Genomic DNA, 13,029 nt, shown 5'->3' with positions numbered 1-13,029 from the left:
AATCAAGCTGTTTTCAGGAAGTTCAGAGCAGTGTTTTCTGTGGGAGATGGGAACTCCTTTTGGGGTGGACTTCTGGCTTTTTCACGTTGTAAACCTATTACATGCACAAAAAAAGATACATAACACAATAAAGGGAAAAAGCTAACAAGGCATAATATGACCTCTTTGAAATAAATTGACAGACCTACATACGACCACACAAAATTACAATGATTACTGACCATTTGACATTTGAAATAATTTTCTATTATAAACGCTCTTGGGCACATTTCCTCTCATTCCAATCATGCTACCAGCATGTAAAAAGATTTATACGCTTTACAGAACAGTAGGTCGGTTTCTTTGCAGGTTCTACAGACTGTGGAGTTAAATTATATAGCACATGAATGATTTTTCCATTTCTGACAATCAGAAAATCCTCATAATAAAAACATTATTTATAGTTGTGGTCAGGAAAGCAGTGACTGGAGCATTTCGGATTTTAAAAGAACAATCCATGAAGCAACATGTTTTAGCACCCACAAAACCCCGCAAAGCTGTTTCCTCTGGCCCAACAACATGAGAAAGCTTGTAATTGATCTTTTGTTAAGAATAAAAACACATTCATCACACACACACACACACACACACACACACACACCAGCACACGCCTGGAGACATAAAAGCTAACGTGAAATATTATTCCCACACAGAACTTGCATGCTCGACTGCCATTTATTAGCCAATCTATGTCAAATACTTTCTGAGAAGCAATAAAACAGATTGCTTGATAGAGTCAATGTGCAGAAAATAGGTGTGTGTGTGTGTGTGTGTGTGTGTGTGGTAAAGATAGGGGGTAGGCTATCACGTCACATCATCAGGTTTACCCCTCCACCCCCTCCCCTGTATCCCCGGTGACGTAAGCCACACAAACTACTTAAAGAAGCTGCGGAGCCCCCAGCCGCAGTAGCGCACCGAGCGTAAGAGTTAAACGGGTGTTTGTTTTTACTCCCAAACGGCGACACACGGTCCGGTATTTCACTTTGTGCCACGGAAAACTGAAGACAGAGCGCGGATAGACAGAGAGAGAGGAGAGTAAGCGCTGTGTGTAGGCTATGTGTGGTTGCTGATTGGCTGAACCGTGACCGCTCACTGTTTTTACGCGCGCCACACGGGAAGCCTGTGCGCAGATATACCCAATTGGGCTGCACAGACTCGCTCCACTCAACAGTTTGTCGGTCGCCCGAGGGCACGCGCGGACGAGGAAAGCATAACTCGGCTTCAGTATCATTTAAAATAACACAGAGGTAAGAAAATAACTTCTTCATTTATAGCTAACAACAGCAACTATTACTACTACTGCTGCCATTTCTTCTAGTACAATTACTACTACTGCTGTCACAATAATCACAGTAATTCACTGAGGTCACACAGCAGCCACTTTACACACTTCAGGGAACTTTCGTCTTACATATATTCAAATGTATTCCTATTTATTTTTATTAATATTGTATTTTTATATTAAGTAGTATTAACGAAAGTAGTGCTAAAAGCAGACAATACTAGTAGTTATAATAGTATAAAATTGTAAATGACAAATTGCATCTCTGCATAGCTTATAAAAAGGTAACATTTTATTTATAATTTATTTTAACGTTTTTTAATGATTTCTTATATTTTCAATCAATTGCACAATTTACTTAATATTGTTAGGTTAAGTATAGGCCTAATGTTATCTATCTGACACAGTTGTAACTTTGTGCGTATTTTTCTGTCCTAAGTCCATGGCTGCCCCTGCAAACATCACATGCATGTGGATGTTGGTTCTGGGTGCGTGTGTGTCGCTGGTGGTTGGAACGGACTGCGGGAAAGAGTGTGCACTGTGTGTGTACCGTCTGCTGGGACAGCAATCTGGATTTTCCTCTCTGGTAATGTAACCATATTTGATTATTACTACAAAGTTTATGTGTATTTATAACCCCCTTATAACAAACTCAGTTTTATACAGAGACTTAGCCAGGGTGCGTAAACAGGCGCAGCAGTCTGGTTTCTCCTTCTCACAAAGTCATATTAATAGGCCTTTAATTTAAAGTTTAACTTTCTCTTTTCCTTTCCTTTCATATGAATTTCCATTTTTCACTACATTCCTTTCATTCTTTGCTTTCCTTGAAGTTCATCTCCTAATCTGTTTCTTTATTTTCTTTCTCTCCTTTTTCTGTCTCCCATCCCTCTGTACTTTCCATTCCTTTCCACTCCTTTCCTCTTGAATTGCCTCTCCTTCTTTTTTCGTTATGTCTTTAGTTATTAGATGACTGTAATTCTAATACTATCCCATAGACATCAAACCGATAAAGCCTCAATAAATATTTTATTTCACTGTTTTCATTTCATCAGTAGGGATTTCTTCCTGAGGGGTTTCCTTTCTTCCATACTTCCTCTTTCCAACACTCCCTCTCTGCTTTCTATTCCTCCTCTCTCTTCCTTCACCTGGCTTTCTCATTTGATTCCCTCCTCCTTCAGCCTGTAAATGACTGTAATCATAGCCAATACTAAAAACTGGTAGCAATTTTCTTTTCTCATTTCCTTTCCTTTCCACCATTCTTCTTTCCTCGTCTCTTCACATTCTCTTTACTCTAAAAATATTTTAAAGGGACTCTTCAAGATATTATACATTCTTTGAAATTCTCTGACACCAATAAGGTGGCTTGAATTCTCTAAATTCTTTCACTTTAAAAAATGTTTTAACTCCTCTAGAAATTTGTGATTAGTCATTAGGAGGGAAAGAACAGTATACAGACCAAGACAAAATATACCATAAATAGAAATCTAATTTATATTTCCTTGAAATCTGAATAGCCGCCCATATTTGGTTTTTGCTGCCCCTTTTCCCTCTTTAAACAATGATTACTTGTTGTATACTTCACATTATGGCCACCAGAGAGTGCTGCTGCCCTCCACCCTCCCAGCCCCTCAGGTGCCAGTATGTCCTCAATTCAATTTTCCTCTTCATTAATTCTGTGTTCATAAGCCAGCGGCACTGAAAGCTCAGCAAGAATCCCTCCATGCCATCAAACAGGAATTTCTGATGGCTCAAATAAGTGAAATCCAATGACACATATGAGGTTGGAAGCAGGTTATCCTGGCAGTAAGTAGCCCCCGGGGCCCAGTAGATGCCTTTATTCTGATTATACTCCTGATACTGGGTTATATGGACTCATATAGTTAAAGGATTACTGGGATCAGTGGGTGGCGGGGTGGGGGACACACAGCTTTTATAGGGAACGCTTCCATTAGATGAATAGGAAATACTGTCAATGAGTGAGGAACAGGCTGGCACAGATGGTTTTAAAAAGGAAATCGTGTTTTTCTAAGTTGTTAAGGGAGTAAGTGAGGGATATCATAAATAAAATGGGCTGTTTTCTTCTCCCAAACCATCTGTTGACTGTTGTAATCTCTCCCTTATTGACGGTTTCTCTCTTTTGTGTAGTCTGTGTATTTCTCAATATGAACACAGTGGGAGTGGAATGTGCAACAGCTAGATGACAGAGCTTTCTCTGTGTTTCTGTGTCCATTTCAATTTCAGTAACAATTCGTCAAGCTTGATTGTCATGGTTTAATAAATGAAATAAACAGTGATGGAATGAGACACATAGAATACATGATTGAAAATGCTTAACCCTTTTTTTGGTCTTAATTTGTCAATAAAAAACTAGATGGAATTTTAATTTATTGTCTATTTGACTGCTATTGAAGGAATGGACTATGGCCTCAAACGACTCTAACACAATCCATTTGAACATATTCAGAGTTAAGAGTTGTTTTATTTTTGATTTTTTGTTGCAAGAATCCATAATAAAAACCCAATCCATTGACCCTGATCAAAATTTCAATTGTGTGCCTGAACTCCGAAATGTATGCCGACTCCAAAGCCTGTCTGTTTTTGCAGGGGAAATCGAAAGAAATACTTTTTTTAAAATTAACATTTAAATATTCAAACAGGCATTTACATATCTCAAGTATTTTAAAGACAGCCAGTTTATTTTTTTTATGTTTTAACTAAATCAGTATTTGTGGTAGTCATGTTTACAGTTCTGTTATAATGAACTAGTTCCTATACAGGACCCATGTGCAGGCGCATGCATTCAGTTGGCAATACGAAACTATATTAACATTGAGTGGCAAAACATCAAACGGCAGGGGAAAGGAGACTAATAACCTCCGACATGCTATGCCGTGTGGTACTGCATACCCACCTCAACAGAATTATTCAATTGTAGCTATACTGCTTGAGGATTTGAAGCAAATTGTTGCTCGTTCTTAACGTGGTTAGCTTTTGTCATCAGCCTCTCAATGCAGTAATGTGACTCCACATTCATTCGCCTCACAAAGACATTTAACAACGCCTCCAACAGGTTTTCAGCCACCTTATCTAACTACACCAAAAAATGTTGCTGTTTTTTTTCATAGCAATGAATTTTTTCTGTGAATAATCTGTCCCAAAATACAGTCCAGATTTATCAGACGTTGGGTACAAACCCATCTCATATGTTGTCAAGTCATCATTCTCATCCTAGTTTTGCATTCAACTCTTGTTGTTTTAGGATTGATTGCCATTTAATCTATGAGGATAGTCTGTAAGTAGAGTGCAAATACAGACTGATAATATAAAGCCCAAGGTGACATCTTCAAAAGACTTAAAAGCTGAATCCATTTCCTAAATTGTTTTCTACTAATCGATATTCGACTGAGGATCATCAAATGCTAGCTTTGAAAATAAAGGTAATGATATTTGCCTGCAAGACATCACAATGCTGTCCATTAGAAGGACCAGTTTCCCTTTTAATGCCTCAAAGCTTTTCAAAACCTCAGTCATATATCTTAAAGTAATATAGATTTAGAAATATGCTTTTTTTGGTTTCTCCCCGAGAGTGAGATGAGAAGATCGATATCAATCTTTAAGTGTGTTAAAGATATATTCCAGAGCTTACTTTTGCACTTCCTTAAAACTGGCTAATTTAAGAGAAATGTTTTTAAAATAATTGTAGAAACTGAAGCAGCAGACACCAAAATATCCTGACTTCAAGTCCCTTATATGGGTCAAGATTGAAGAAACTGGATCCTGCATTTCCCATGAGGGAACTCAATAGTGTCTTTATTAAGCTACATTCATGTGCTCCTCGGATGGTCCAATTTCCCAAGTTGTGAAGTTGTTCTTCCGACTTTAGTGCGTTCATGTGTTTTTAATTTGGGTTTGGAAATAACATGGACCCTACACGCAGACATCTGTTTCCAGTGTTTGAGTGACAGTGAAGAGCAAAGGAAACAAATTACAAAGACATGTTAGCAAAAAATGTATATACAATATGTGATTTGCACCATTAATGAAAAGTTTCTTACCATCGCCATGTTTCTACGTGTATTCCATCAATACACTTTCTTCAACTTTCCGAGTTCTTATTCCAACTTCAGGAGTCGTTCACATGAATTTTCCCAGTTGGGAAAGTTGACCATTTTTACCTGGTAAATGCCCACGTGTTCTAACTCGAGCTCTGTTCTCAATGTGTTTTTTCTGAAATGATGAATTATTCCTTTAATCTCTGCTTGTATATCTTTACATAGCTAAGGTGCCATTACATTGAGGCCCTTCAATTCACAAAGTTGTGAAACCCCTAAATGATCCATTATTTTACTTATTCTGTAAAGTTTGAGGGGTTATTTAATGTAGAGATGATTCCCCAATAAAACCAAACTGATTCGGGTACTAATATTTCAATGGAAATGTGACAGCATGTTATAATTGGCAAACATTTTATTGGTAAGATTGATAATAAAGTCATAATGATAATTGTGATTGTTGCAGACATGCTCACTTGAGTGCGAGGGTGGGTTGGACAGCCAGAAGCTTCGCCTGTGCCAGGACCTCCTATTAGAGGAGGAAAACCACATTCCTCTGGAAGCTGACCCCCATCAACAGCAGGAACAGGAAGCACTGGCCACCATGACGGCTGTCGACGAGGATGTGACATCACCAGAACACCAGCTGGCCAAGAAGTACGGCGGCTTTATGAAGCGCTACGGTGGTTTCATGTCTCGCCGCTCCTCCTCTCCAGAGGTGGCACTAGAGGATCCTGGAAACCAGGACGAGGAAGAAAACGTTCGTCTGGAGATCCTAAAGATTCTCAATGCAGCAGCGGAGCACGGCACTGAGGGGGATAGTCAGGGAGGCCAGGCAGTGAAGAGGTATGGAGGCTTCATGCGTCGGGCTGATGGAGGGGCGGTGCAGAGCGACCTGCTGGAGGCGGTGTTAGGCCGTGGCCTTAAGAAGCGCTACGGAGGGTTCATGAGGCGTGTGGGCAGGCCTGAGTGGCTGGTGGACAACAGCAAGAGTGGGGGGGTCTTGAAACGGGCTTGGGAGAACGGAAGTGAGTTACAGAAGAGGTACGGTGGGTTCATGGACTAGTATGCCACAGTTGATGACCCTTCCCCCCCCCCCGTCCCTCCAAACCCTCACCTTGTAGTCTGGACTTGTTGGTGTTTGAATCAACTGGCCACCCGCTCTGCTAATTACATTGCATCATCTGGCTCTCTATAACGTGCTGCTGCCTACTTCATTGGTTCAATTGGTCCTGTAATAATAAAAAAGATAAACATATATTGTTCAGATGTACACAAATCATTTTTTGGTCTGTTTTTGGTTTTCATGATGGTATTATTTATTAAAAGAATCTGTTGATCGAGGTGTGTTGGTCAAGTGTATGATTTAAAAAAATATACCATGTTCAACCTTTTCGTGTGGGAATAGGTTTCAGAAGTGGGAGACACAATAAAGTCAGGGGCTCTTCAGACATTCAAATATGCATATGCAATATTTGCTTTGTTGACATGGGTTAGGGCAAGTGTATCGACACAGCTCTTAACATGATGAAATTGGTTGCTTTCATGCTTTCCATAAAACTAGTAGTAAAAGACAATACAAATATTATGTAAACAGAGCAACTTGCATAGAAACACTAGTCTTCACTGCCTATTCTTTGTTTGTGTTTTTAGAAGAAAACTTTAATTATCTATTGTCACCTGTAAATCAAAATACACATAAGATAATATTTCCCCAAAAGGATGCTACAGGTACAGGTAGTTTTTTCAGTAGGGTTAGTTAGGGTGTATGCAGGTCATCCTCTCAGGCTCCAATGGGCCTCAACAAATTCTACGACAGCTGTTGACAGGAGAAGAAGACCAAAACAGACTTAAATTAAAGTCAAGTTGATGACACTGGGAAACAAGCGGAGCGACGGGTGAAAGCTAGCTCAGTTCACCTGGAATTCTGGTACATTTGTGGCCACTTTTTTTTACATTTGTGGTCAGTGGCTTGTACAGCAAAAGGGCTTAGTGATAATTAAATCTCCTGGATCCTTTTACTAGTACTGACATACACAGCTCAGTTCATGTATGATTACAGTGAGGTTTAAATTATGTAGTCAAATGTTAGGCTATGGTTAGAGGTTAGACAACCCGAGTAATAAATGGAAAGTTCACTGAAGTCTAATCATTTAAACATGGCCACGTAAACACCATAGGTGGCACACAATGGGCCTACGGGTGGCATTAGCTCAGTCAGTTGGGGCTTGTCTTGGAAACCAGTGGGTTGCCAGATCGGGTCCAGCATGAAACCATTGCCAAAGGTGCCCCTGAGCAAGGCTCAAGCAGGCCCAAACTGCTCCCCGGGCGCTGTACAATGGCAGCCCACTGCACCTAAAAATAGAATGGGTTAAATGCAGATAAGAACTGTCCACTTAGGTTACAGACAACAATATCCACAAGACAATTGTCGATATAATTAAAATGACAGTGACAAGTATCAACTGATTCACTCACCATTGCACTTACAAAAGCTTTAAAATATAAACCATATCTTGTGATCTCAAAAGATAACTACAGTCAGATCTATGTGCAATCAAGGTGCAAATGTATGATGGTAGTTTACCCAGAACGGCTTTATAAAAGAACAAGTACCTGACATGACTGAGTTTACAAAAGGTCAGAGATGGCTAACCAGCCCTGGAGGAAAGCATACAATGCTGAGTGAGGTCTTTACAGATTGTAACAAATCTCAATCTGTAGTTTCATGTGCAAACAATGTGCAGATGCATTCATGTACAACACATCCCCATAATCAAAAACCTGTAAAAACAGCAGAGACCAGTCTTTTTCTGGTGAGAGGAGAAACGGGAGTTGCTTCTAGCATTTGAGAAATGCATTACCCTAATGTTATCAGCATTTAATATCACTGTAATATCATCACTGTATCATCAGCATAGAAGATGGTATACCTGGGAATAGGATGGAGCACTAGGTATCCTCAATCCAAGTACAGGTAGCCTGCAGATGGCTAAAACAGTGAGGAGAGGATAATAAGTCCTCCATTGAACAAATATAATTTAAGGATTACAAATGATCATTACAGAGCAGAGATGGAGACTCGACTTGAGACTCGTCCTCGAAAGACTTCAGACTTGACTCGGACTCGAGTTGCAAGAATCGTGAACGTTTATTTTTAGGAAACGTCTGATGAGATTGCTGTTATTCCCCTCCCTACGTTACCAATGACCTACCTATATAACACATACTACAAATCTGCTGCGCACGGCCACATGTGAGACAGGACAACAAACACCAGCAGCTGCTGAATGTAAAATAGGTTAGTAATATAAGGTTCGTAAACATGTTTACCTTAGCATTGGTCATCTAACGTTTGCTTGCTTTTTGCTTTAGCTACGACTTACGGGAGTTTAACTCGGACTTTTGTTTGTTTATGAAAAGATGAATGAGCCTTTGTTTACTTGCCAAACTTATGGTGGTTAATTAACGTAATAATTTACATCCCGCTGGCTGCCATCACGTTATTAACGTTGGCTGCAAACAGGTTACAGGTTTATTGTTTATCATGTAACGTTGCAGTTTTATTTAGTTAACATTACTCTGGGTTTGAGAGTCTGGGGAACGTGTTGACTTACAGTAGTTTATAAGCTGTCATTAATTGCATTGCACATTACATGGCTGTGCTCTGTAAGTGAAAAACAGGTTACAGTTATAGAATTCCTATTATAGCTATGCAGTGTTATAAGCAGCCTGAATGTGCAGCCTGAGACTTGACTTGGACTCTAGACTTGAGAGCATCTCTGTTACAGAGCTTGTATAATCCACATGGAGGACGCACAGCCATCTTCGCCACTAACAGCCTTTCTGTTCACAATCAAATCAGTGCACAGAAAGTGCAGCATATGGAAATACACTGCAACACCATCCAGGAGGAGCTGAATGAGCCCAACAGAGATGGGGTAGCAGGTAAGTAGCAACCCAGGAATTTCCAGGATTTATTCATTATTAATGATTAATTCCAACACCTTTCTTCTAAACCCAACAATGTGAAGTGTAACTGATGCACCATAAAAAGTGTAGTTTAGTGCCAAATCTTTCAAAGCTGTCAAGTCAATTAAACGCTTTGAACAAGTGACGTTTGAAGCTTTGGAAGTTATTCGTCACGTGTTAGTGGCAAAAGGCCCGTGAACGTAGCAGTCAGTGATTGCAGTGATCCACAGCAGCCTCTATTGAATCTTAAATTATCTGCTGAATTTTGAGCCAGAACAGCCACTTACAAATCTCTATAAATAATTCAAATAAAACCCACCCAGTCAGCAATAATAGTAGATGAGCATTAATGTAGAAAAGGTGAGTGAGAAAATGGGGAGTGCCGGGTAAGTCAGTACAATCATTTACATTACATTGTTTTCAACCAAAAGCTAATAAGATCTCTAGCAACTCTAAGTTCATCACACAATCAGTCAGTTAGTTAATCAATAACTTTAATTTGCATAAACCTGAATACACAGAAGTTCTCTAATCTATGCAGAGTTAATGGAGGGTTCTTTGAGGTTTCTTTCACTAGCAAGGACCACGCCACAACAATATGTCATTTTAGAGGTTTAATGAATATTCTGAATGTGCAGATAGATAAATGGATGTAGAGGGGAAGGGTGGTGGTGGAAGAAGGATGCCGTATGGGCCTGGGATGACCAGCGACCTTGAACCTTAATGGTTTGGTCGGAGATACCTGATCTAGCCGCTGTGGAAGCTGCGCCGATGCGGAATGAATGGCTTGAATAGTGTTCAGGTGGAATGCCTGAAATGCAGAGGACTCTGTTCAGATGCTTCTGGAAACAGAATCGAGTGGCCATTTTCCCTGTTTCAGTAAGGAAAAGGGGATGTTGTGTTGATGCCTTGGCAGCGTACCTGTAGTCGATGTATTTGGTTAGTGGCTCGTAGGGGCTGAGATAGGAGCTGAGGCGGAAGATGTAGATGGGGAAGGAAACTCCTAGCGGATCCCTTTTACTTCTTCGGAGTGTGAATATGAGAGAGTTGGAGGTCTGAATAGTGATGTCTGATAGACTGGGATGACGAGAAGGATTATTGGCAGATGATGTCGGGGTGGATCCTGAACACCTCAGGAAGCCGAAGAAAGCCAGCAAAATAATGGATTCTAGAGTTAAGTCGATTGCTGGCGACATGTATCCTGAACTAAGGAGGTCTGAAGTGAGAGGTAAGCGTCTAGCTGTGAGAGTTGGTTCCTGTTTCCGCAATCCTTTGATTAACATTGTGACCTGGGAATGAGAGGTGGAAGGACATTGAAAGCCGTTTACTATTTTGAAGAAGAAATTGATACCTGCTAAGTAGGTCTGGATGGTAGAGGAGCGGATTTTTTGGATGGTGATGAAATTGCAGACGGACATGATGTCCAGAGAGGGAAATGGCAGCCATATGTGGCTTGAAATGCCTTGAAGCGATTCCAGCCAGTTAAGTAGGATGAGAGAGTAGTAGGGGCGAGGCTATTGATGATGGTCTCTTGTGAGGTGTAAGAGAGGTTTCTCAGCTAAGGAGTTAGTTGAACGTCGTGGCTGAAAATGGTGGCACTGATGTGGGATGAATGTCCAATTCCAGAGACTGAAGGATGAACTCAGGACTCCTTCTGTACCAAGCTGCTGCTTCTTCCCAAAAATACTAGTCACATTGTATTAGGGCTGAAACGATTCATCGATTAAATCGATAAAATCGATGAATGAAATGCTTCGACACAAATTCTTTGCATCGATGCTTCATTTAATCCATGTAATTTTACAGCACAGTGTTTCGCAGGGACATTTATTACTGTCGCACATCGCGCTTACGCTGTGAACGGCTGTGAACACGATGTATAATGTGTATGTGTGTGATGTATCAGAGAAGAGAGAGAGAGAAAATAGCAAGGGACAAAGAAGAAAGTGTCCAAAGTATGGGATTATTTCAAGCTAAAGAAAACAACAACTCGTAAAATGAAACTTATGTTGCCTCGGCAACAGTACGACGGTATCTGATCAGAAAGCAAAGGCTACTTCTTAAACGACGCATCGATGAATCGTTGAAATAATCTATCAAAGCTTCCAACACTAAAATCATCGTTAGCTGCAGCCCTACATTGTATGGTGTATGCTAATAAGAAACTATTGTAAGTGAAAGGCAGTGAATCATGTTATTATCCATCTTTACTACTTCTGAGTGGATGTTTCCAGACTTGGATCTTGGAGCAAAAACTAAGCTCAAGAAACATCTGGTTGTGCAAAACTATGAAGTTGCATGACATTAATTATCAATTAATTAATAAATCAATTAATCATAATGACATTCCCCTGATATTTCATATTGCACCAGCAATTTTCATTCATTGCGTGAAAAATCTCAACATGTATCAGATGGACGGTTCCCAGATGATGAATTGTGATGACTTTGGTCACCCCTGTGGGTCAATAACAGGCACCATCTGTTATTGAACAGGGGTGTGGCTAAGCAGCAAATGATGGCAGGGCCTTGGCATCCCCATGGGGTGGACCTTGTTTTATGTCTTAACCACTTGTGATATTAATCAACTTAATAAAGGCAGTATCAGAAATACTCAACTAAATAACAGGATATAACTTTAAATTCACCTCTGGGCACCACCCTTAAAAAAAGGGATAATGGCAGCCAATTAATAAATTCAGTATTGATTCTGGAGGTTGCTACTAAAGTCTTGACTCATGCACAGGGATTGTAATACTTCATATACACAGACCACAGAATCACATTCTTTCTGTAAAAAAAATGATTGAGGACCACCATTTACCAAATAGATCAGTGACATGTTGGCAAGATTTACTAATTTGTGGAAAGACAGGAGACCACTAAGTGGCTAAGTGGATGAAAATATTGGCATTAACCAGTGAAATTAACTGGCTCAATAACATCTCTAGACCCCCCCCCCACTCACCCCACCCTTAGGGCTCAGTACCTAGTAGTTCATTAAAGGCGCAGAAAAACTGAGGGCCAAAAAAGTTAGTCCCTTCAGGGAGATACTGCCAAATGTGTAAAACGTACTGATATGTTTGCTGCAGGACATTCAGCACCAGTTGCCAATGATGGTGGTGGTAGGCACATCATTAGGGCTGAATCTCGTTAGTGTTTTTGTTCTTGTTGCTTGACTTTTGCCTGATCCTGTGTCCTGTGAGAGATCAGTGTCAGTCTCATTAAGTGCCTCTCGTGGCCTGGGCAATAAATGGCACCGCCTTTTTTTCTATCCCAGTGCAGCCCTGCACATGAAAAATACTTGAAGCCATTTGTTACGAACCTCGAATGGAAGCCCAGGAGGAGGAGGTAAGCTACAATTAATTACCTTACTTTTATCCTAACATTCCCTAATTTTTCCAATATATCTATTATCTATTATATATTATATTTCCAGCTCAGTTTAAACATTTTGACGGTGTTGCATTTGAATTAAATAAAATCAGCACACGCACATGACTCCAGAACAGCTGATCAGAATTAGTCTGATGAACTCTGAGTATGTTGAACCTGAATTGAATGTGTGCGTGAGGAATAAAATATAGAGCAGAGCCTCTGTTTTAATCCAGTGCTATGAATGCGTGCCAAAACAGGAGTGGGGAAATGATACTATTACCACTCATTTAGAATTTACCAGACTTG

General features: G+C 40.1%; 1 protein-coding gene across 1 annotated transcript; it reads left to right on the top strand.

Annotated features, from left to right (window-relative positions):
- The first annotated feature begins 1,253 nt into the window (after nucleotides 1-1,253).
- LOC123972831 (proenkephalin-A-like) lies at nucleotides 1,254-6,674 on the top strand. The gene is made up of 3 exons (XM_046052533.1): nucleotides 1,254-1,286; nucleotides 1,761-1,907; nucleotides 5,840-6,674. Exons 2-3 carry the CDS (start codon nucleotides 1,764-1,766, stop codon nucleotides 6,437-6,439), a joined length of 744 nt encoding a protein of 247 aa, XP_045908489.1. The 5' UTR covers nucleotides 1,254-1,286; nucleotides 1,761-1,763; the 3' UTR covers nucleotides 6,440-6,674.
- Nucleotides 6,675-13,029: the final 6,355 nt, after the last annotated feature.

The sequence above is a fragment of the Micropterus dolomieu genome, linkage group LG06 (genome assembly GCF_021292245.1).
Source record: "Micropterus dolomieu isolate WLL.071019.BEF.003 ecotype Adirondacks linkage group LG06, ASM2129224v1, whole genome shotgun sequence".
Taxonomy (NCBI): Eukaryota; Metazoa; Chordata; class Actinopteri; order Centrarchiformes; family Centrarchidae; genus Micropterus; species Micropterus dolomieu.
Note: the sequence above shows the minus strand (reverse complement) of the source record. Positions and strands in the feature narration are given on the sequence as shown.